Source organism: Mauremys mutica, chromosome 16 (assembly GCF_020497125.1).
Source record: "Mauremys mutica isolate MM-2020 ecotype Southern chromosome 16, ASM2049712v1, whole genome shotgun sequence".
Taxonomy (NCBI): domain Eukaryota; kingdom Metazoa; phylum Chordata; order Testudines; family Geoemydidae; genus Mauremys; species Mauremys mutica.
In genome coordinates, this window is record NC_059087.1 from 18,315,776 (window position 1) to 18,341,797 (window position 26,022).

Below are 26,022 nucleotides of genomic sequence, written 5' to 3' on the forward strand. Positions count from 1 at the left end.
AGTGGTATCTAATGGCACCAATTCACATGTATATGCAGTATTTAACCTGAGAGGTTTACAATCAGAAGGGATATTCACTTTTTTATAGAAACAAGAGTGACAAACAGGTGCTACAGTTGTTATAAATATGAAAGGATAATTTGGTCAATGCCAAGTTTCCATGCTAACAGACGTGATCAAGAGGAGAGAAAAACAGTGGGTCATTTAGGTAGCTGATGCAGAAGTTACACACACTTCAGTTTGACGAATAATTTGGCTTTTTTTATTATGAATCAGTGAGCGTGAATGAAACAAAATCAGTACCCACTTGCTGCAAATGAAGACACAAAGATGTGAAAATTTGGTAATAGACAGTGCTCTCACCGAGCCTGAAAACACTTAGGAAATGCACATTTCTTTACATAAGGTGACCACGGTTTAACTTTATTTACCTGCCAAAGAATCTGTCTAAGAATACTTAAACATCCAAGTTCTTAAGCTCCCTCACTTATAAAATGTTTTACTTTTCAACGGAGGTATTGGGCTGTCATTCTTTATGCTAAATTCTAAATCAAAGCTGGATCTAGATAAAAAGGGCTGAGCAGAAAAGACAGGAAACATACAAGACATTAAACCCAAAAGGGTTTCTCTACTGCTCCCTAGACACACGTAAGTGCTGAAACATTGCAAAGACAGATGCTGTACTAATGCTGATTGTAGTACAAATAACCATCTGGGCGTGAAGAATTTACTAATACAGCTTCCTGCACATCAAAATGATATGCACTCTTAATTTCTGGAAATAACCCTGCTTGTTCAATAAGATATCAAAATTCTAATGGTTGGGAAGAGAAGGCGGTTTGTGTGGCTATGACCTCACTTTAGATTTAGGGGGGGAAAAAACAGGCAGTTAAAAATATGAAAAACATTTAGATTATAAAGGGTATTGAGTCCTGAACAGTCCTTTTATCTGAGCAGGCCCGCCTTGGATTGAAGGGAAAATAACTTATTCAAGTAAAAATAAGGTAGGAGGGAGTGTTTCAATGAATATTTAAAGTATCATCTAACTCAAGTGTCGTATATTATTTCTTACAGATATTTCTGAACAGTACTAGTGAAATGTATTCTATTTATTCGTTTATTGCTTAATGCTATTCTCATACCATTTTCAAAAAAATCATACAGTAATGGGGGGGCAGGAGGGCCCATCTCAAAAAATACAGATGGTTTCATAATACATTTTGATGGAAAGATGTACTCAAATGACTAGCCGTGGTGTCAGATTTAACTTTTAATTTCAAAATTAACATTTCCAAAAAGTATCAATTTTTAATTCAAACACAGTTTGTTACTTTGGTACCTATTGGTCCCCAATTTCTGAAACTCTTCTAAAGTGGTTGCAATGCTGTTCTGTGCAAGTTTTTCCTAGCTAGTCTGCATAGATATTAAGAATTAAAGTGAAAGAACTTCATAATCACATTCCACTATTCATTGGCTACACAATTTTGTTTTCAGTTTTCCGAAACCAGCACATAAGTCATATTTTAATTCAATCACGCACACAAAATTTGGGTTTCCCCATTTAATAAACATTATTGTGGTAACATCAGCCAGATTTACATACGACCTAGGCTTTGTTTCTGATTGTTTTTGTGGGGGGTTGTTTTTTGTTTATTATGTTACAAACTGAAGTTAAGGGGAACTTGCAACCTAAGTCCCACAAAGCACAGTGCAACATTTAAAGAGAAAAGTAAACAGAACTGCCAAACATTCAACCATTTTCTGTCAGGACAGGAATATATTTTCTAAGACATCAGTTTGGGGGAAGAAAATTAAATGAAAAATTAAATGAATGCAAGATAGTGGGAACTGCAAGGGAAAAGAAGAAATAACAGCCACAACCTTTTGAATTTTAAGGGCAGAATATAAGTCTAAGATATTTTTGATAAATTCTGACAAGAAAAAGAAACAGCATCCTTTAAAGTATACTGAAGCAGTGATTTTTAAACAAAGAAAGCAGAACTAGAACATCTTAAATGTTTAATCCTTTCTTTACAGGTTACCTAGACCACTTTTGATTAAGAAAACTGTAGAAAGTTAGTAACAGCCACAAGTAAACACCAAAAGGTGGCACTTGTCAATTTTCCATAGAGTCCTGCTTTGTGGTGTGTCTGAAATGCACTGCTCCGGATCTTCTAACACACGTTGCTGACATCAATCGTGTCAGATTTTAGTCCACTGGTCGCTTTTCACCATATTTCTTTGTAAACTCTTCAGCGTTCTTACAGAATTTTTTACGGTCCTTAGAGTATTCTTCAGCTAGGTCAGCCCGAAGGGGGTGCTCGGGCTGTGGGTCATTCACCAGTGCTATGAGGGACTGGATTACTGTCAAAAGAAGTACAAGTACTGTCAGTGACGTGAACATTTAATTTTTAAATAGCCAAAATGTAAGTGATGCACTAAAAATAGGAGTTTAAATGTGTTAAAGAATGACCCTATAAATCTGTATGCTTTCCAAAGAGAGACCAACACATTATATAAACAAGTACAAAGCAACTGCACACAGTTCACAATTTTAGTTTGGTAGTGATTCTGAATTCGTAGTTCATCTCAAGAAGGAAAAACTGGAAGTTGACACTAGAAAACTAATAGACAAATCCCATACAGCTCACACTGCATTCCAGATTTTCTGGCTAAGTAACTAGCGCAATTGATGAAATGTATTTTATCTAGCTACATATGGAAGAAACTACCATTGTTACAAACAACCTGGTCTAAAACGAATACAATAAATTGGATATTCTCTCACTTCCTGAAACAATTTCTACCATTACTCCTACATGAACTGCCAAATATACCTGCTGGTGAAGATATACTCGATGAACATACTGGTAATACTTCAGGGTGATTCTCACCCCAATATTCATGACCATGCTCTAAAACAGTCAATGGCTCTTCATGAGAAATGTCAGTCTTAACTAATCACATTAAACTAAACTAGCCATGGCACTCAAAATATGGACTTGGCATACTGCTGTGAAATCTAAAGCTACTTTTTTTTTTTTATGTTCCTTTAGCCTTTAGGAGCTAATTAGCTAAACTGACAGGCTGCAGCAATCACAAATTCTCATACTGTACTACACTGTGTGCAATCATTAAGAGGAGCATGCACAAATGGAAGGTAGGTTATCTGCAATAAATATCTTAGATCTACAGAAAATAGGTGTATGGAAAAAATAGAGGAGTTCACCCCCAGTCAGATTTAAGGTTCTCAAACAATATACAACATTGCTCCCATGCTCTTCAGGCAACTATGTCAAAACTTTATTAACTGAATATTTTCCACACTGGTAACCAGCTGTCATATGGAATGGAAAGCAGCTCTCTGGAATGTTTGGTTATAAAAATCATTTAAAGGAAGCTTCCTTCCCTCAATACCACAGTTGCTTGATAAATATAGTACCTGTATAACAGAGGGAAGTCTCTACTATAGTAAATACTGTAGAACACTAATGCCGTTTCTCTCTACATCAGTGGTTTCCAATCTGTGGTCCATGGACCCCTGGGGGTCCACAAACTATGTATAAGATTTCCAACCCGGTCTGCACCTCCATTCACATTTTTTTAAGGGTCCGCAAATGAAAATTACTCTATATTTAATAGACAGGAAGTAGTTTTCTAGTAGCAAAATTCTGAAATGCCCTGGATGTCAGAAGACTCTAGCTAAAAGCTCACTGCAGATAGACAACTGTTACTTTTTGCTATGGGATTATCAGACTCTTGCAACAACTATCCTGAACTGCAAGTTAAAGAAAAAAAACTAAAAAAAAACCACCAACCAAAAAGACTTCCTGGGAGGAGGAAAAAAAACACTGAAAAAGGAAACCAAGGGAAATAAGTGTAATAGGATTAAAACAATCACTGGTTTTACAAAGTTTTATAGATTACATATTCAAAAGTGCACAAATTAGTAAACATCTGAAAGCTCTAGTTCACTTTTATATAGTGTCAAAAGCGAGCAGGAGCTTTGGTAAATGGGACCAAGACACATTACACAGGAGGGTGATGATCAAGAGGCAGGTGATGTGACAATTTCAGGCAGCACATTCTTGGATATCAGATACATCCCATGGAATATAATATATAGGGACAGAGGCAGACTAAGATTTGTTTTTTAAACACCTGCTCTGAAATAAGATGGATAAAGTGTCAATTGCAAGTTGCTTGGGTAGGGACCATAACTTCCTCATTGTTTCGTACCCGGACAAGCACATCAGTAGTGCTGACTGTCAAAATGGGCAATGCTGCACTGTCAACTAGTGGAGAATAAACCTAGAGAGAGAACTCACACCATAAACTGACCACTACATTCCTGTATTTGTAGTCAAGCCCCAGCCACCAATTTTAAACAGGTCTGTTATAGAAATAACACTGGTTAAATGAGGATTCCTGCCCTGTAATTATTTCTATGAATGGACGTTGGCTGGATGATGGTTAAAGCTATGATTCTGTCAGGCAATTAACAAAAATTCACAGAAGCTGCGACCTGTCAATGACTTTTACTAAAAATGTCCATGACAAAACGGAGAGGGAGGAGGGTTGAGCACGCTGCCCTGTCGTGGCTGGGAGCTGCGGCCCTTCCCCCACCCAGCGGCTGGAAGGGACCCCCGCCTGTGGCAGCTGGGGAGCTGCAGGAAATTCCCCACTGCGCAGGGAGCTCTGTGGGATTCCCCCCAGACTGGGGAGCTCCAGGGGATTCGTCCGCCACCCGCAGCAGCTGAGGAGCTCCCAGGGATCCCTTGCCACCCGCAGCAGCTGGTGAGTGGACGTGGATTCTCCACCACCACCCGCACCCTCGGTGGCTGGCGAGCTGCAAGGAACCCCCGCCATTCTGGGTTCCCCGCAGCTCCCAGCCACCACGGGAGGTGGGGGTATCCTGCAGCTCTCAGCTGCTGCAGGCTGAAGTCATGGAGGTGTGCCTGTCTTCCGTGACCAAATCATAACCTTAATGATGGTGCATGAAAGACTATCATGAATATGTATTACAAACAGAGTTTGACAATAGTGGTCTTGATAAAATATAACTTATCTATAATTTAAAGTACTGAAAGAGGTTCCTAATGTACAAGACATATCACTCCCATGTTAAATATGTTGACACTATAGTCCAAACTACACTGTACAACAATCTTTACAATACAAACTATTGTGGTTACAACACAGCATCCTGAAATGTGCTACAGACTCTTGTAACATGTTGCAAAGGCTGTAGCAAAATTCAAGGGGCATGGTTAAAACACGGTTCAGTCTCATCAATGCTATAAGGATGAACCATAATCTTGTGGGAGGATAACTGTGTTTGGACATGTTTTCGAGAGTTTGAAACAGCCTCAAATCAGGCTACAAATTACTGTTCTCCTGCAAGCACATCATCTTCCTTCTCCATACCTCCCAACTTTAAATGCACTCATATTTCCCCATGCTCCCCTATTCCCTCAACTCCACAACAGCGTCTCAGCAGATGAGGATTTGGACTCTGTTCATCACTCTGGCATCCATCACGTCATTTCAGAGTTCACCAAAGTGGTTACTAGAATACTACATGCGGTGCTTCTGCCAGAGGGTGTAACACATTGCATTCACATCACTCTCCATCCCTCGCCAACCTGGGAGCAAGGAACATAGCTTGAGACCAAAACTTGGATCCCAGTAGGATAACCTATTCCTCCACTGCTAAGGTAGGGGCTGGCTTACATGTGCTTATTTAAACAACTCTAGTTTAAGGTAAAGTATGAGAATTGATATTGGCTGGTTTCACAGTTGACTTATGAGACTGCTGCATCTGAGAGCTGTTGCCATATTAATGCTTGCATACCAAGCCATATATCAACACTACAGTATGCCACAGCTCCTCTTTCACACACATTACATAATTAAATTTAAAAAATATTTAACACACACAAGTCAGGCCCTAAAATAGTATTAAGATGAGTCTTAACAGTAATTCCATCACACTACACATGTATCTTTTTTAATATTAAGCGGCTGTAGCCTTAATATGTAGTGTAGCCTTAAGAGGTGCACTTAGGGATCTCAACTCATCCCACCTTTCATATACTAACTTTCCCCTTTCCTGACATTTGTGTGTTTAAAGCTATCCTGATATTGCACTGAGTGACGTTGCTTTTTTTCCTTTGGTTCATGCAGACTTTGAAAGTCACATCTCACAGCACAGAACGGGGATGAGGAAGAGTGCAGGGGACTGGACTAGATAACCTCGAGGTCCCTTCCAGTCTTACGATTGTATGATAAGAGGAATGTGCACCTCAGCCAGACTGCCAATATTTGGTTGCAGACAGTTTTATGCAAGGCTGGGGTAACAAGCAGTGAGTTCACATTGTGAAGACTCTTTGCCACTGCAAGAGAGAAACTCAATTCTTTTAAACACAGCTTAAACTTGCAAAATGCAGCAAAAATGGTGGGATCGGAAATGTTTTTTCACATTCCTGCTTTTAAGCCATTTTTATTTTTTCCCCTGATTTTAAAAGAGGATTTTGCTATTTTCAATTATTAGTATCAGTTGAAACTGCTGAGCAAGGTCCAGGCGTAAGACCAGGTAGAGAGACTGTATAGTTCTCCTTTTACTCTTCTGTACCAGGCAGCAGACTGCTGAAGCGCCACCTTAAGTTTTTAGCAGATGCACAGTTCTAACTTAAATTCTTCCCCAAGTTTGGCTAAAGGGCTATTCCTCCTGGAGGACTCACCACATAATAGGTTTGGTGGCTTTTATTTGGCTATTTAAGTTACTGGTGGGCAAAAATACCTCGATTATTTTCCTAAATCCTTCTCTGGGCTGAGATCAAGCATAGTATTAGGAAATTATGAGTATATGGAAGTGAAAAGGAGAAGTCAGAGATGTAGGATTTACATGGACATCCATATGTATCTACAGTATTTGGTTCTGTCAACACAGTTCACGGCGAGAAACTGACAGATGGGGGTTGGGAGAAGGGAAATTTTTGGTCAATGATACCTGCACAGACTCTGCCTCTACATAAAAAAAGCTCTTTGTGGTCACTAAAGCTCTGATGAAAGACAGAATCTCTCTATTATTAATTTGAGTTTATAACACTAAAAAAAGCCCATATAAAAAAGGAGCTCCCTAACAATAGTTATACTTACAATAATCACCCAACAGCGTTCAACACCAATATATAAACCAATTAGCTCTGCCCGCACCAAACGGAGACAAATCCTCAGCCTAACAACAAACGGAAATAGAAAAGTCCCTCAAACCCAACCGTACCCTAAAATGTTTAAGGTCTTATCCAAGAGACCTCCACACTAAGTCTCATAGTACTCAATTGATCATTTTTTAAGAACTAAGAGGAGCCATTTTTGTTAGGATTTGAATCTGTAGTTCTATGATTTCTAGGTATTTCAGACCTGATGCTCTGATCATCAATGACACAGCTCCACAGCAACACATGCTAAGTCACTGCATTATCCTAACGTATAACTGAAGATCAACTACCACTGATTCACTACATTCCCAGAGGGAGTAATCCATTGCACAAACCTACAGACAACAGATATCTTGGGAGATCAGCTACCAAACAATAATACCAAGCATCCGTTGGCTTTAACCAACACAGTTACTTGAGATTAAGTTCACCATACACAGTGTCTTACCTTGGTCAGTTTTGGTTGCTGGCTTCCAGTTTTCAGCACTAATTACTGGCAGACAAACCTGCCCCTTTTCATCGATGTTAGGGTGATAGATCTTTGTTTTAAATGTAATCTTAGGAGGTTTGAATGGATACTCTGCTGGAAAGTTGATTTCGATTCGGAAGGCTCCCTTATCATATGGAGGATTGTCCTGCAACGAGAAGACAGAACATTAAGGGATTTCAGACATCATAACAGATACACTTGAAGGGACTGTGTGCTATAGATCTCAGTCTTTTGAATGGTCGATGTTTAAGATACACTGTTGTCTGAATAGGCCTTCAAGTCCATTCACATGTCTAGATTTAGGTTTGTGCGCCAGAAATCATCAAAACCATAATATTCTTTTGCAAAGGGGTAATAGTGTTTTATCAGTATCTGTATTTATCTTGAACGGAAAATAAAAGCCACACATGTTATGGCAGCACTGAGGGGTGATTGACATTTCTACTTGGTGAAAGCAGAACTTTGTGACATTGATAAAAAAGGCCTCCAATCTCACAATTGTTTGTTATTCCCAATTTCATAAAGGTTTTCCAGTCCTTTCTTAGATACCAATTTTCTTCCTCAAGTTTTCGGTTTCTGTCTCTAAACCTAGTTATTTTATTTCTCCCAGTATGGTGGTACAAACAACAGAGCAATTTGACTTGTCAGGTTTCCCTCTATGCTCTGAGAGAATCTTTTTGCTTTAGCTGACTGCATAAAGTCTGCTGACCATTCATTATTTTTTTTTAACTAAACATAGATATTCACTGCATCTGCTGATGAGAACACTAAATTCATATGCAGTTTCGGGTGCCTTTCATCAGATCATCTTGGGAGGAGTACAGTGAGAGGACTATGAAAGTAGGGAGAGTGATTCTTCATGCTGAAACTGAACAAGACAATGCTCAGAAACGGATAGCAACTGCTGCAAGACACTGTAGTCCTAGTTTCAAAAATGTTTTTCAATTACTTTCTGAGAAACCCAGAAGAAAAATCAACTTGATATTTTTAGAGTTTATCAAAATATAACGTTTTATACTGCAAACAAGGATTTCAGCATGATAAAACTACTCAGAATACTGGGGAAAGAGAGATTCTGAATAGCTGGAAGTGAGTTTTTACTCAGCGTACAGTTTAACTTCCCCCACCTAGCAGCCAGTCAGTCCAATCCCTTTAATCAAAGCCATTCTAGAAGTTAAAAATGAGCTCTCCAGTATTAGCATCTTTAGGAAAACAACAACACTCTATAGGGAAAGGAAAACGGCATTATACCTATGGGGAGAGATTCAGTGTTGTCCTCGAAGACAGAACAGAACTCACAAGACAGTATGTGGGGTGGCGAAGGTGACTTTAAGCCACTTTACATCCATCCAGTCTTCTCAAGTGACCCTAGCATAATTTAGTCAGCCTTGGAAGCTTGTATAACTAACAACAGTGTGCACAGGGTGTCCTATGAGCTGCAGTGCTGCCTGGAATCTCTGCAACACTTCATACTGCGGCTTCACCCTGGCCCACATACACTCTTGAGTCAGGGCTTGAAAATCTTTCACAAATCCTCTGCTGGCCAAATCCTGGCTACTTTATACAGCTATAACCCTTATTCCCAGCATCAAGAGGTCAGTGCAGGGGTAAGGATCTGACTCATGAAGTGGAATTAAAAGATTGCATGCAAAGGGTTGTTCATCACTTACACCTGAACATGAATGACGGTAATGCTCACTTTGAATGTCTGTGCTATACCTTTCACTCCCCAAAAGGCCATCCATTGTGACCAGTATTTAAAAAGAAGATTCGGTTTATGATACATCAATAAATGTATTTTACAAGGGCACATGGAGTCGCAGACCAGTGTTCTTTTATGTTTCATATATTGAAATTGAAACAAATATAGTATAGAAATTCAATGACGGATAAATTTATTTCAATGTATAGAACATGAAACCATCTTATCCTGAAAGGTTTATTTTTTTTTAACTAATGTCTTGTTATAAGTCATGTAAAACAAGCAATATAAAAAAAAATCTGACACACATCAGTAGAGGAAAAAAACAAGATAACAAGCTGTCTCTGACTTGTTTCATAACCCGGTAACTGCTTATTTCTTTAACAATGTTCTAGGACAAATATAGCAGGCTGGGCTACTTCTAGCACTGTATCCTCCACAACAACCTTAACTGAACATTACACAAAATATCACTCAATAAGCCCGCCTACTGCAAATGCCAGATCAAGTCTCAATTGTACATCAAGCATCATTTCTACAAAAGCTGTGGAGAGGGGCTGCCCAGAAGGGAGATTAAAAATACAGAACTGGACAATCAATAACTAGCCAAAGCTACTTGAAACACTGATAATTTGTTTTTAAAAGTGCCGACAATTATTCTAAAAAAAACCCAACAACATATACCTGGTACTTCAAAAGCAAACTTAACATCAAAAAGATTTCATCTGTACCCAGAATATGTCTGCCAATTAAAAAAAAAAGTTTATTCAAAGTGTGGTAGCTGAATTTCAGACAATTCTAGACCAGTTAAGCATAGAAAGGAGAGGAATATTATTTGTATTGATTGTGTCCTCCCTTTAAATGGGGACCCAAGGTGCTTTTTAAATACGTACAAAAACTTAAGATCCTTAATACATGTAGATTCAGTGACAAAACATTATTTTAAAATAATTTCCTCATAATCATGCCAAAACACAATTTCAAAGTTCTGTTTCTCCTGCAAAAGCACGTAACAAAAACCTAAAGCTGTCTTTGGGATGCAGCTCCCTGCAATGCTGTTTTTGGTGTTTGTGATGTCATGAACCTTTGCAGAGGAAAGTATTCCAAATTCAAGTCTTAATGAGCAGAAATCTTTATTTAAAACAGACACCTCATTTTTAAAGCTACATATTTTCTGTTTTCTTTTTTAGCTCAAACATTTTGAGGTTTTGGTTTTTTTTAATTTGTTTTTTAAGGAACAGATCACCATAAAATGTTTTTCTTTAAAAAGAAAGGCATACTCTCAGCTTTATACTGATTAGGAAGAATGCCCAAGCAGTAAAATGCTATACAAGAGCCATAAACAGTGTTTTATTAAAAATATATTATTTAATAGAAATCTCCTCTCTAAAGTTCAAATCCTGCTCACTTTATTCACAAAAGAGGCACCAAAGACTCAAAGGGATTATTTGCATCAGTCGTTCTACAGCAGGGGTCTCAAACACGCGGCCCACAGGCCGCCTCCCCCCCAGCCTACCTCCAGGCCAGGGGTGGGCAAAGTACAGCTGCAGGATTGCCCCCCCCCCCCGAGCCCCGCACCACTCCCTGAAGCAGCTGGCATCATGTCCCTGCGGCTGGGGGGGGGGGGGGGGGGAAGGGAGGGGAGAAGCAGAGGGCTCCCTCCATGTGTTGCCCTGGCTTCCAGGCACACCCCCGCCCCCGCAGCTCCCATTGTCCAGGAACAGGGAACCATGGCCAATGGGAGCTTCGGGGGAGGTACCTGGAGGCACAGCAAGCGGAGCCCTGTGCCCCCCCACCCCCCCGGGGCCGCAGGGACATGGTTCCAGCTACTTCCCAGAGCACAGCGGGGCCGGCAGCCTGCCCTGGCCCCAGTGTGCGCCGCTGCCACCCCAGAGCCTGAAGCCTTCCTGAACCCCGCCCCCCAACCCCGTGCCCTGAGCCCCCTGCTGCATCCCACACCCCTTCTGCACCCCAATCCCCTGCCCTGAGCCCCGTTTGCACCCCAATCTCCTGCTGCACCCCAACCCCCTGCCCTGAGCCCCCTGCTGCATCCCACATCCCTCCTGCACCCCAACCCCCTGCCCAGAGCCCCCTGCTGCATCCCACCCCCCTTCTGCACCCTGAGCCCCCTGCCTGCACCCCAACCTCCTGCTGCACCTCAACTCCCCGCCCTGAGCCCCCACCACACCCCTCATGCATCCTCTGGGTGGAGTTGGGATGGGGACTTCAGGAAAGGGGTTGGAATGGGGGAAGGGAAGGGATGGGGAGAGGCGGGGCCTAATGGAAGGGGTGGAGTGGGGGCAGCGAGGGGCTGTGTATCAGTGATACAACCCTCAGGCCAATGAACTAGCCCCCATGGCCACATGGTCATTTGAGTTTGGGACCCCCTGTTCTACAGTGTTTCAAATCCAAAGGATCAGCAAGCATCTCGATGTAGCACGCATGATCCATGTTCAGGAGTACCTTTTAACTAACAAAGCCAGAGGCACTGCAGAGTTGATGTTGAAAGTCTTTAAGATCACATGCAGATTATATTTCTCTCCAGCTTTCTACTGCATCTAACCAAAAGGTAGCATTGATGTCCAAGTAGCCCAACTCTCCTTTCCACAGATTAGATGCAGCTGTTCATCCAGGAAAGTGAACACGGAACTCGGTAGTGGAAAATGCCCAAAATAAAGAAGGTGAAAATCCATACGACTTCAACCAGACAATCCAATACACTGGATTCCTTCCTTCCTCTTTCCAACAAATCCCTCTCTGTTTGACTCAGGGCTTTGGAGCTGTGCTCCGGCTCCGCTCCAGCTCCAGGCAAAAGCCTGCAGCTCCACTGCTCTGGAGCAGCTCCGCTCCAAAGCCCTGATTTGACTAGTATAGTAGTAATTTACTTTTAGGGTTTGTCTAAACAGTGGGGTAATGCGGTCTACAGAGGTGTGCTTTCCAAAGCGCTCTAACATATCAATTTATCCCTGTGGATCCTGCTGGTGCGCACTAAAGGTTCCCTAGTGAGCTTTCACATAATACAAAAGCATGCTGTTAAAGCACACCAGCAGATTCTACACAGACCAATTAATGCACAGCGCCTTAGTGCACTTTAGAAATCATACCCCACCACTTCTCTTTCAAAGGTACAAAAGCACGGGCAAGGTTTTTAAAAGTGGATGCCTAAAGTTAGGTACCTAATCCTCATCTAAGTGCATAAATAAGTGGCCTATTTTCCAAGAGGTGCTGAGATTTTTAAAACCCAGCACTTAGAGCCTAACTTAAAATACCCAATCCCGAAAATCCAGGCCTAATTCTTTCGCACACCTTGGACTCCAGTTATTTTTGTACTGCCTGCACCAGTTTAAGACCTGTTAATTTAGGCCCATATTCACGGACATAAAAAGCATACTAGCAGAGCCATTTTAAAACAAGTTCAAAATTATTCCTGCCAAAATGAGGTAAATATGTTTTGCCTGGCTACTATGATACAACCATAACTGCTTTAATGCTCTTATCACGATATCATAATGGCCAGGCAAACTATGTTTACACCAAATTAGCAGGAACCATTTGAAAACAGTAAAAATAGATTCACTAACATGATCTAAGTGCCAACATACACAAAGCATTAGAGCTTTTGTATTTGCTTAGTCTACCTGTTTCAAAACACAAGATTCTTTACATGTTACTGCGTGACCCGCGAATTATGGGCTACCTGCACATAAACAGATACCTGGAAAATAGTAGTATGCCTACATCTTTCTCTCTCCCCAGCTCCAACTAAGTTGACAATAAGTGATTGTTAAGCAACTTAAATGCTCAGTCACCTTACAACAGTGTTTGTTTTATAGTCTACACAGCTTTTTAAAAATCTAATTTAAAATGCATTAGGCCTTTGAGAGCAAGTAAAATTCTTGGATAACATTTTCAGAAGTGCCTAAGTAACTTAGAACACTGTGACTATAAAACAATGCCATTTGGGGACTATGACACTTCAGTTAAACATACTTTGTTTACAAACTAACCCGATACCGTTGTTCAAACAAACTGTGTTATTTTAACATTTTAAGATTAAAAGTGTCTGTACACTAAAGAAGCAGGGCAACAACATCACAATATGACTAAGGCCCCGATCCTGTTCACATGGAGCTAGTTGCAGGATCAGGCCTAAAGTGTTCAAGCATCTATCTAGGTACTAATATGACGCCCATCACAACAGCATTGGAGCCTCTCCCAAGTACCTATGGATTTATCCTCACAACACCTATGTGAGATAAGGTAATACCTACACCCCAATTGTCTCAGAGGACAGGAGATAAGTAACTTGCCCAAGGTCATGAAGGAAGGAAGTCTGTGATACAGCTGAAAACTGAATCCAGATCTCCCAAAATCCACTTTAGCACCTTAGAGACTTCTAAAAAATTTCATTATGCATCACATACAAACCTAGGTTACATTTAGTGCTGGCAGAACTCAATTTTTTCTATTTTTTATTGCTGAAAATAATTTTTTTTTAAAAAGGTTTTTTTCCTATTTTAAACTATTTTGATTTTTACTGTTGTGGGGGGTAGGGCTGGGGTTAGGGCAGCGCTAACAGCAGGGTTGCAGGGGGTTTCCTGTGCAGCTGAGGGGCCCAAGACACCAGGTACATGGGAGGCTGCAGTCATCCTGGCCCAGTGGAGATCTCCTTCAGTCCTGGCCAGGGTAAGGATTAGCCCCAGGTCATGAGGCAGGCCCCACTGCTGAACTGTTCCTGCTCGGGGATGGCTCCCATGCTCTGGGCTGGTGAATGAACAAGTGGGGCTCTGACAACGGAGCTGCAGAGGGCTCCTTGCAAGGCCACGGGGCCAGTGACAATGGATCCCTGCAGGCACAAGGTGCGGGGAAAGCTGGGGTCCTGGCAGGGCACAGCAGAGACCCCCATCTAGGACTGCAAGGAGGAAAGAGGAGAAGGACAAAGATGATTCCCTGGCTCTGGGGGAGGCCATCCCACTGCTAAATGGCTCTTGCCCAGCAATGGAGCCATTCAGCAGTGGGGTGGCCTCCTCCCTGGCTGGGGGCAATACTGACTCCTCGTCACAGTCCCGGCCAGGGGTCTCTAGTCTGCCGGGCCAGAATCACAGCTTTCCCTACATCTTGTGCCTGCAGTGATTAGGTGTCACCAGCCCCACTTACTCACCCTCCAGCCAGGAACGTGCGAGCCATCCCCAGGCAAGAACTCTTCAAGGACAGGGTGGTCTCCTGCACAGCCAGGGGCTTGAGGTCCTCCTTTGCAATCCTGGCCAGGGACCTCTGTGCCGATGGGCCAGGATAACTGCAGCCTCCCCTGCACCTAATGCCTGCAAGGTTTGGGTGTCACTGGTGCTGCAGCTGTCTAGAGAGTCCTCTGCAACTCTGCTGTCACACAAGTAAGGGAGTGGGGCTGAGACAGCAAAGTTGCAGTGGGCTCCCTACATGGCCATAGCACTGGTGATACCCGATCCCTACAGTTGCAAGATGCAGGGAAAGTTGCAGTCTCCTGGCACTCTCAGCTGATGTGTGAGAAAGCAGGTCCGTGCTGGTGAGGCTGCAGAGGGCTCCCTGAACTGTTGCCGGAGCCATTCAGTAGTGGGCTGGCGTCCCCCACAGCCAGAGGCTTGTTGTCTTTTCCCTTGCAGTCCCAGCCAGGGGGCTCGGCTCTGTCCCTATTGTGGGATCAGGTGAGGCGCAGAGAGCCCTCTGCAGCTGGAACCACCCACTCACTCCCCTGGCAACAGGGCTCCAGAGTACCCCCCCGAATGGCCAGAGGGACCAGCGACACTTGATTGCTGCAGGCACAGTGACAGTTACCAATTGATTTTCTTTTTTGTCAATTTCAGTGCAACATCTGAAATCAACATTTACCAACAGTTATAAATTAAAACTGAATCCTGCTAAGCCTAGTTATTTTTATAACCAGTAAACAACAGGTATGTTTTCAGTGCAACCATTCACTGGATCTTTTCTTCTTTAAACATAACCAGAATAACCAAAGTAATGTTTTATAACAGCAAATAATCACCCATTTGTCAAGGTGCAACAATTATATAATGGCCACCTACAGTACTAATAGACTATGGATTTGTGAGAGTTTTCCCCCCCTCAACACAAGTCATCACCAGGTACAAATGGTCTGTGGATTGCTTTAAAGAACAATGTAAGTGTTCTATACTCACAGGAACAATAAGCCCTTGCCAAGTCAATAAATTAGCTTCATCAACCTGGATATTACGGAAGTTTTTCATTCCACATTTGCGGATTTCTTCAAGCTCCTGAAAAGCAAGCAGAGTGTAAGTATACATTAATAACAGTAATAAGCAGTATGTTCATTTATTTTTTTCAAGAAACACAGAGGTGAAAATAGGGTCCTTTGTTTTATATTAAATGAGTTTGTGGTCTCAGAAGTCACATAATTAATAAAACAAATGGAATTCCTGCACCTATAAAGAATCAAGGTTATCTAGGCCAGGGAATCAAAATCTTTATTTCTTGAATTAAGAGATATGCCATGAAGCTACAACAGAAGCATGGTTAATAATATTGCATCATAGCTATATATTTTATTTACACTTTTGTTACACTCACTTGTATATCAAATAGTCATTTGTTTAAAAAGTTTATTCTCAAAACAATTTGTGGATTGAGAATATTGTATCAACTTGCCAGCTACAAAAACAAGTAACAGACGTATTAGGATTTGTTTACATGAGAAAGCTACACTGGTTGGTTTAAAATAATACCTTTAAATAAATCTAATTAAACTGGTACAAGCCACTGTGTGGACACTTATTTTGGTTTAAGATTTAAGCTAAAATGAAATATGCCCATTTTAAACCAAAATAAGTGTCCATACAGAGGTCTGTACAGTCTAATTAGATTGGTTTAAAAACCAATCCAGTGCACCTCCATCATGTAGGCAAAGCTCTAAGTTAACAGCAATATTACAGCCATTTGGATACTTACAACCTTAAGGACTAACTGCATGAGCTAAGAAACTATATTTTCCCTTCCTTCAGAAATTTCAGAGAGAATGACAGGCCTTGTGAGCCAAAACGTTATTAGTTTTCAGTGAAAAATAAGCCAATTACATACAAGTGTACACGATATTTTAAGAGAGTTTAGGTCAAGGAAAACAAACACTATGTTTGTTTCCTGTATTAATAAATACATCAGTAGTTTACAAAGGGCACTCCCAATGAAACAAAAAACTACATTTATTCTTTCAGAACTAGAGCATTACTCTGGCATCATGATTAAATGAAGTTCAACAGGAAGTCCAAAGTCCAAACTCTCCTACAACATACTTAAAGGTTCATTTTCTAGTGTATGTCAAAATAGATATAAGCACAGCTAAGGAGCATGTCCAGAACATAAGGTTAAGACTTGTCTTCGGGACACTAGAAATGACTAGTTAGTCTGGTCCCCTGGCTCCACTGCCATTAAATGTACCCTAACTTGTTCGATATTACAGAAATAGGGTTTTTTTGTGGTAAGATTATGCTTTAGAGCATGAAGTCACACATCAAAAGTCTCATGGATTTCCATTCATAGGGATATGCTAAACCTAAACCACGCTGTTCAGTGAAAGATAACCTTTATTAGCAGCAGCAATAAGGCATCACATGTCCATTTTAACTAAGAATCTAGTACTATGCTAGGTATTTGGTTTTGGACATAAAGTACAAAAGGTCTCAGTTCAAAAGTGCAGAAGATTGTGGTGGTTTTCTGAGAGGCTCAGGAAGTATGTAAGTAATTCAGCTGCGTTTTCAGCTGGTTCATTTTTGTTGCATGTAGCACTGTCGTAGAGTCACAATGAACTACCCTTTTTCATAACCCACAATTTTAAACAATGAAGCCCATTCTAAAACAAAAATAACTTATGGGATATCATGAAAAGAGCAAGTTACAGATACAGATAGATCACCAGCACACATTTAAAGTAGAACTTATGCATGACTGATGCCTTCTCCCACAAAACACAGATGGTTAGAAAAATTGTTTATTTTAGACATTATCTGACTCTTAATAGAGATTTATATAATATGTATAATTTATATTAGTTTCTCTCAAATGGCCCCCATTTAGGATCAAAATCACATTGTGCTAGGTGTTATATAAAAACCACAGGAAGATATGGTTCCTGACCAGAGAGCTTACAATCTAATACATATAAAAACAGATCAAGGATGAAGTAGTTATATAAAGACAAGTTAACTATCAATGTGATCAGTCTCTTTGTCTCCATCAAAATAATTAACACATTTAAGTGTGGTAAGCTTTAGAATGAAAAAAAAAACAAATGATGTTAATTTAAAGAGGTAAACTCTCACTTTTGTTTTAAAAACTTGACATGTCTGTAATGTGGTTGATTTAAGAAATGCAATAAATACAGTGCAGAAGTTAACTGTGATCACCACAATTTTATTAAGCTTTGTATGTAACCAAAGAAAGTTTTAAATGAACCAGCAAGCCTCTCTCTGATTTCCTTAAATTCCTTCACTCAGAGTTGAGAGAATTAATTTTTTTTCCCCCAGTAACCCTACTGGCTCTGCAGCTCTTCCATTTGAAATGACGTATAATAGTGAAACCCGTTCAAGAGACACCCCCCCCCGCCCCATCAAGTATCACCAAATATCTGAGCCTGATTCTCCATGACCTTTCACCTACTGTAGCAATTTCTACTTATGCAAAGGAAGTACAAAGTAGGTATAAAAAGTTGCCAACTCAGACTAGAATATAATACATATATTTTAAACAGGCATGGACTACACAAGGTGCAAGATTGTGGAGAATCAAGTCTCTGAGTACAATCCTACTCTACCTTTACTAGAAGGCCATGTCCATTAGACAATTTTTTTTGTCAGTCCCTTGTGTGGTTGCTTAAAGTTTCACTTTATACTCAAAAATGACTGACTGAAAGTAGCACTGTGAGGTTCCATATTTATTGCAAATCGGTAACTTCCATATTAAACTTATTCAGCTTAGAAGAGGCTTTTTGCTTACTGACTTCCCTGCAAATTCAACCAGGAAGCTGCAAAACAAACTGTATTCTTTCTGGCTGGTGCACTGCCAGGAATAAAGATTTTGTAACAGAAATTTAGTTACTTTTGTTGGTGAGACACAATTCATAATAAAATACTAGCACAGCAAAGGCAACATAGCTAATGAATAAAAACATACTTTTGTCAAAGAAGAAAGAAAATATGATTCTGCTGAATGTCCACATGCAACAGGCTGGTAAGAGGTAGTACCATGTTCAGAGTCAGAAAAATGACTAATTTCACCTTAAGATCACAGACTCTGAAAGGACAAAAAGGACTTTTGGAAGTGAGAGAATGAGGCCAAACACGCATTTTTTTCTAAAGGAAACCTTAAGGTTAGAAATGTAGTGAATAGCTGAATTCCCATTCTCTCCCATCCCCTTTAATGCTGCTGTTTTAAATAATGTAAATAAGTGACTATGAGAGAGTGCACTAATAGCTAGAACATAGAAGTGGGAATGCACACTCCTAATTCTATTTCCAGTTCTGCCACTGACCCTGCGTGTGACCTTGCTGAATCAGATTTCTCTTTTATAACATGGAGATATCTACTTATTTTACAGGGATGTGTTGGGACTTCAAGTTTGTAAAGTATTTCAACATGTTCAGATAAAAACCACAGTACAGTATATAAAATGGAGAACATACTGTTTGATATGTAATATTTAATCTTCAGGTACAGCACTGAAGGGACGTGGTCACAAAAAGCATTTAGTATTTTTCCTTATGTATGTTACATTACTGAAAATGAAAAAAGTAATTCTCACCATTTATGCTGTTTGAAAGCATAAATTTCAAATTCAGCTTAAAATTAAAAATTCAAAAAGCAAGCAAAAAGAAAAAGAAGTGCCACCAACTTGAAATCTAGTCAATTAAAAAAAAGTTAAAAGTAATTTCAAATACTGCACTTGCACCTGAGTCCCTCTGCCAGTTTGTGATTTCATAAACAGGTTTAAAAAACAAAAAAACAAAAATGTTTATGCTGCTTTCTGAAAAAGCCACACAAACAAGGAAAAACAGCTTCGGTCCCAATCCTGCAAACTCTTGCGCATATGAACCATCCCAAGACTGAGGCCTGCCTCAATGATTGTCTACACAGGGAAACTGACTATACACAAAGGGTTTAAACCCAAAGCCCATTGAAATCAATGGAAAGACACTCATTGACTCCAATAAGCTTTGCATCAGGCACAAAGTAAATAAATGGAATAGAGAAAAGATATTCTGTAATCTGTTATTTATGAACAGAAGTAGGTAAACAATTTCTAAACATAAAAACACTTATGATGACTATGTCCCTTAGCCAGTTGATCTATTTCAATTTCTGGTTCTCTGGTACTGCAAGGTAGTGTTTTTAAAAAAAAAACTTCACATTTAAATAAAAATCCAAGAGAATATTTAATTTTCATAAAAGCTATAGTTAAGGCTCCATTGAAACATTACAATTTTGTGTTTTCACCTATTCTTTATTTTCTGTCTACATGCATCCGACGAAGTGGGTATTCACCCACGAAAGCTCATGCTCCAAAACATCTGTTAGTCTATAAGGTGCCACAAGACTCTTTGCTGCTTTTACAGATCCAGACTAACACGGCTACCCCTCTGATACTATATTTTCTGAATAATTCTTCTTTCTGGCAGAAAGTTTCTACGTTTGATCTCTGCTCAAAAGTGAATTGAGTAAAATATCGTCACCCATTTCTGAGTTATAAAACCACACTGTTCTCACTCCTGCTGTAAAATGTGTAAGCTTTTTTTAAAAAAAACGCCAGCACAAAAACAGACAAAGTTTGTTTCTCCTGACTAGTTGTTACTGAGGAGTAAAGGCCAGAACAATTAAAAACCTACACATACAAAGTATCAATGCTATAAACTGAAAAAAATCTGATTAAAAATACAAAATTCTCTAATTTGGTGGTGTATTTACATTATGCCTTAGTGTTGTAAACAGTATAACATGCATCAACATTAATTACATGGGTGTGGTTCTGAGATTTATTTCACTGTGGAGTTCATTGCTTCATAAATGTGACTATGCAACTGAGTACACAAAGAAAAGATTAAAATAATCTTCCTTCTGCCCTTCCTCACTTCCTTAAAATACACAAAAACAAAAGCTTACATTTACAGAATATTAATTATACTTTTTTAAACATTAAAAAAAACCAGGAAATGGAAACATAATAGGCCTAATAGAAACCTTTACTTGGTCATATTATAGTTGGGACTTCAACAGGAGCTTTACCTGAGGAAGGAGTGTCAGATACTGTCCAAGAGAGTCTTCTGGACTACTAATTACATTTTTAAGTACATATCTCTATATACAGTAGTCCCAACCCAATTTAACCGAAGTACAAGTTCCACACATGGTATTTTATTTTAACATGATATATATCTGCAAAGACAAGTAACGTGACCACCTTTGCCATATAAGCCTCCCTCCCATCTTTAATTGTACTCCCAGCTAATGTCATCTCTCCATCCATCTATCTTAGGGTTTTATACTGTTGCCCATCACTGTGGTATCCAAGTGACTTCTGCATAAAATCAGCAGCAATAACAAAATCCTTTATTATGGACACCATGGAGTCTCTGGCACTCCTCCCTTTCTGGGATCAAAACTCTTCTTGTGGTAGGATTTTTGTGGTGTTGGTGGGTAGGAGTTAGTAACAGTTTGGAAATAAAAGGGGTGTTTGAATTTTGAGCGTCAGCTATGGTGTAAAAACTCTCTCAAAAGGGAAGGCCTTACAGGGTTTCCTAAGACAGACTCCAGATTTACCACATCTCTTCTGAAAGACTGTTCCATAGCTGGATCCCCTCGACAGAGAATGCTTTGTCGCCAGCTCTCACATGCTTTGAGATCTGCACTGTCCTAGAGGAGCACAGCTGTCACGGTGGCTCATAGATTAAAACTGGGTCTGATGTACTCGGGGCTTAATCCGCTAACTGCATTTGTTATGATAAACTTGGGGCCTGATCCTGTAAAATGCTCATGCAAGTAGCCCCCAATGACTTCAATTAGACTATTCAGATGAATGAGTTTGTGATAAAAGGCCCCTATCTATCTTCTGTTTGTACAGGGCCTAGCACAATAGGACTCAGGCCCATAGACACCACCACAACACCTCCCTCCCTGTTTTGAATGTTTATGATTGTAACCATACAATAGCATTTGTGTAAATTTTAGTATGTCATATTAAGATTTGTAAGTTATTAAATATAATTTTAGAGAGATTTGATTTTTATTGGTAAATATCAATTTCACTGTCACAAAAAAGACAACATATTTCAATCAATAATAACTAAAATGTATAGCCAGGCAAAGAAAGAAAAATGCTGCTTGAGAAGACTTTTGAATTAGACTTGTTACAAATGGACTAACAAGTGGACTAGTAAAAACAGCTATGATTTGTTGATTTAAGGATATTTACTTTGTATTTTTTGACATATTGACAATTTGTATTTTAAGTTATAAAGCTTGAATTTTTTGAATCTCAGTGTCTACTGTCATTAAATAATCTTCTGATTCCCCATAGCTTCCTGCAACTGAACATTTAAAATGATAAAAATAGATAAAAGTGCTTAAGACCCATAATTTCACAAATGTAAAAAATTAAATTGATAAAAATCTAAAAAATACTCAAAATGAACATCAATATTATCTATTGAAATTATAACAAATAAAAATTGAATTCTGCCAAGACTAAATAAATATTGGCTCTCAATTTAAAGACAGATCAGTTTTCACCTGTAAAGTGGGGATGATACTCCAATCTCCCATACTTTGTTTTGTCTATTTATACTGTCAGCTCTTCACAGCAAGCACTATCACCTACAACAGGACTCTGATCTCAAGTGCAGCCTCTTGTTGTTGGTGTAATACAAATAAATAACCATGATCCACTCAATGGTTCCAAACTCCAGCACTTTTAAAATAAAACAAATTTCCATTCACTTACATCCCTGTTCATGTGCATGTTATAGTTTGAACAATCTGCAGGAGGTTCCAAATTTATTTTCAGTTATAAAACAAACTATATTTAGTTCAAAGATCTGTAAGAAAATTCAGAGATTTTAAAATTATTATTATTATTAACAAGTATGAAAATACAGAGCTAAAATTGGGTTTCCTTTGAGGTTTCAAGCATTCATTACATTTTATGACCCTAAGCTTTGTTTAAAAAGTATAATGTAAATAACTGAGAAAACATCCAATTATCATCACTATTAAAAAAAAACAGACACTCTGTTTGGCACTGGAACACTTACGGGTGCAGTTTGTGGTACAATGGAATTGTACTATAGTCCAAAATCCTGAAACCGGGGAGGGGTGATAGGGGTGAGTAATAATATCTACTAATGGTGGTGTATAAGAAGGTAATTTCTGAACTGTTAAGAGCATTATGCAGCTGCTGAACTCATGGGGAAAAGTTTCTGATTACCACAATTCATGAACACGAAACAAAAATGAAAGTAAAATCTAGTAATAGATTCTCTATTCCCACCACCACGCTCCCTAATCAATCAAATGTTTGGCCACAAATTTCTTCTAGAAGAGACATGTCTAAGTGCAGACAGAAGAATCAAATACTTCAGAAAACTAACATCTATATACTGTCTCTGTAAACATACTGCAGCAATACTATTAACACCATAAAATGTAGCAGAATGATAACTAGCTTTGGTAGATACTTAGCAATATTAAATATTGCCTCTGCAGCCCTCCAAATTTTTAAGATTTTTTTTGCTCCTATTTAGAAATGTACTAAGAGTATTTATGTACATTTTTTACCTTACAAAAATTTTAAAAGGGTATATATGGTTCTGAATATGAAATTCAATTTCAAATGAAGCAGAAAAGCTAAGCTTATTAAAACATAAAATAACTACTCTTGTTCATGTGAAATAGAGGGGGTTCTTATTCTGACATATTTGCATCAATAGCTTCATATGTGGTAGCATGAAATATATTATTAAAAACAGAATATATCAAAAAATAAACAAAACCACAAGTTAGTTCAGTCTCACCAAGCTCCTTAGGAGCAGTTTATGTTCCTTGCTGAGGTTATAGATATTATCTTGTGTGCATGACTCTGCATCAAAGGTGCTCTACTGTTAAATTACAATCTACACTCAGAACAAATTTAAAATAGCAAAGCTAATCTTAAAGAGAATTGTGATAGTTTAAGATTTCATTTATCATTATAATCCTCAGGCACTTTTGAATGTATGAACTATGCATCTGTGTAACTCGAGTTTCAGACCCCAATCCAGCATCTGGCTCAACAAGGATAGAACCCTGTGTCCGGGTGGAACCCCACTGATTTCAGTGAGGTTCTGGGCAGGGCTCCACCTGCCTGAAGCCAGTTTCAGGATCAAGACTTAAAAGAACAAAACTAACGGAAGTGGCACCAAACTTCTCTCCCATCAAGTACAAGATATGTAAAAAATGAAGAACATTGCACAACATTCAGTTTGGTCCTTGCATCTACGTATCATGTGGTTAAACTATATCATCTATCTGATTTAGGTTATGAACACCTAGGTGCAAAGATCATAGTACGTTTGTACAGTACCAGGTACACAGATAATTACAGTTGTTGCTGTCCCACTAGGTGCTATACAGAAAGTGTGGCAGATCCCTGCCCTGAGTAGTATGCAGTCTGAATTGATGATAATGATGTCATTCACTACATAAGATGACACCATCCACTCAGGATTAAACAAAGACTGTGAATGGCTTGCCAACTACAAAAGCAGTTTCTCCTCCCTTGGTTTTCACACCTCAACTGCTTGAAAAGGGCCTCATCCTCCCTGATTGAACTAACCTCATTATCTCTAGCCTGCTTCTTGCTTATATATACATATATACACACACACACCTGCCCCTGGAAATTTCCACTACATGCGTCCGACGAAGTGGGTATTCACCCATGAAAGCTCATGCTCCAAAACGTCTGTTAGTCTATAAGGTGCCACAGGACTCTCTGCTGCTTTTACAGATCCAGACTAACACGGCTACCCCTCTGATACATAAGACTGTAAACTTCTAGGGGCAGTGACTGTCTTCCTAGGCATCAGAAAAGCATCTTACACATTGTGAGAGCTATTGCAAGAAAAAAAATAATAAAGATACAACACTGAACAACAGAATAAAATAAAACTATTAAATAAAACCATTCTTAAGTAAAAATCAACCACCACAGGCTATGGCCACTCTTTACATGATTATACACAGGTCAGAAGGAATAAAGGTTTAGAAACAGAAAAGGATTTGTGTCTAAGGCAAACTCAGTGAAGTAACTTCTGAACCCAGGTCCATATTTCAACTTGATAAACCAGCCATGGCTCCCTCACATGCGGGGCAGATTAACGATAAAAGCACAAAAACGCCTGACAAAAACAAACTTAAAATAAGCCCGGGAGGCGGAAACCCTCAGCCCGTCCCACCCCATCCTCGCCTCATGGTCCCGGCGGGTCGGGGCTCCGGGCGCTCGGGCAGCTCTGCAGCCAGTTCGGGCTAATCGTCCCCATCCCGGCGAGCCCGGGGGGCGAGAGCCCCAGCCCCCGGCAGGAGCCAGGCGGCATTTCCTCCCGCACCAGCTTCCTCTTTGCTTAGTCACGGCAGGAGCCCCCTCGGGGAGGCGCATGGCCCGGCGCCCGGCACCCTTCGCTGGCTCCCCACACGGGGCCGGGCGGCCGCAGGGGCTCCGGGACCCCCTGGAGCCCGGCCCCGGGCAGGGCGGCTGGAGCGAGGCCCCTCCGAGGCGCGGCCTAGATGCCGGCTGTTCCTGTTCCGGGCTCCTGGTCCCGCGGGCTGCCGCGGGGGGAGGGGAGAGCTCCCCGCGCGCCCCCAGGCGGAGGGTCGCTGCCCCCCAGCACGGAGGGGGCCCGGGGCGGAAGCGCCCCCTCCCCCAGCCACCCCCCGCTCGGTCCTTCCCCGGCGCGGCGCTGGATGTTACCTTCATCAGCCTCCTGCTGGCCGCCATCTTGGATCTGCTAGTGCTGCCCCACAATGCATGGCGGCTGCGGGCGGGGCGGCTAAAGCCCTGCGCTTCCTGGAAGGGAGGGAGCGAGGGGGAAGCGAGGGGCCCCTGTCTCCTGCGCCCGGGCTGCTCCCCTTCCTCCGCCCAGCGACCACCTCGGGGGGCAGGGCAGGAGAGGAGACCCCTCCCAGCGGGAGCTAGAGGCTCCCCACCCCCCTCCCTTGGAGAGCCTGCAGCCCCGGGCAAGGGGAGAATAAACACCCCTTCCCCTCCTAGGGGGTCTGTGCCCTGGGGACAGGAGCGAGGGTCCCCCCTCCCCGGGGACCTGCATGGAAAAATGAACTCCCCTCCCCCAGGCACACACTGCGAGTGAGAGCTGCACCCTCAATGGGGACATAGGAGCTGCACCTGCCACCCTTTGAGAGAGAGAGAGAGACCCCCATGGACCCCTTTTGGGGGGCTCCCTCCCAATGCTCCTTGCGAGCCCTGTGTGTGTGTGTGTGTGTGAGAGAGAGAGCAGAGAGCTGCACACACAGTCCTCTTGGGGCACAGGGGGAAAGAGGGGAGGGGACCCTTCTTC

General features: G+C 40.8%; 1 protein-coding gene across 2 annotated transcripts; it reads right to left on the minus strand.

The window, feature by feature from the left end:
* Positions 1-239: 239 nt before the first annotated feature.
* UBE2L3 (ubiquitin conjugating enzyme E2 L3) lies at positions 240-25,522 on the minus strand. Of its 2 annotated transcripts, none has more exons than XM_044990513.1 (4): positions 25,419-25,522; positions 15,592-15,687; positions 7,672-7,858; positions 240-2,364 (listed from the first exon to the last, which is right to left on the minus strand). In XM_044990513.1, exons 1-4 carry the CDS (start codon positions 25,443-25,445, stop codon positions 2,210-2,212), a joined length of 465 nt encoding a protein of 154 aa, XP_044846448.1. In that variant the 5' UTR covers positions 25,446-25,522; the 3' UTR covers positions 240-2,209. The 2 variants fall into 2 exon arrangements, with proteins under 2 accessions (XP_044846448.1, XP_044846447.1); XM_044990512.1 differs by lacking the exon at positions 25,419-25,522 and adding an exon at positions 24,918-25,121.
* Between the last annotated feature and the right edge of the window lie 500 nt (positions 25,523-26,022).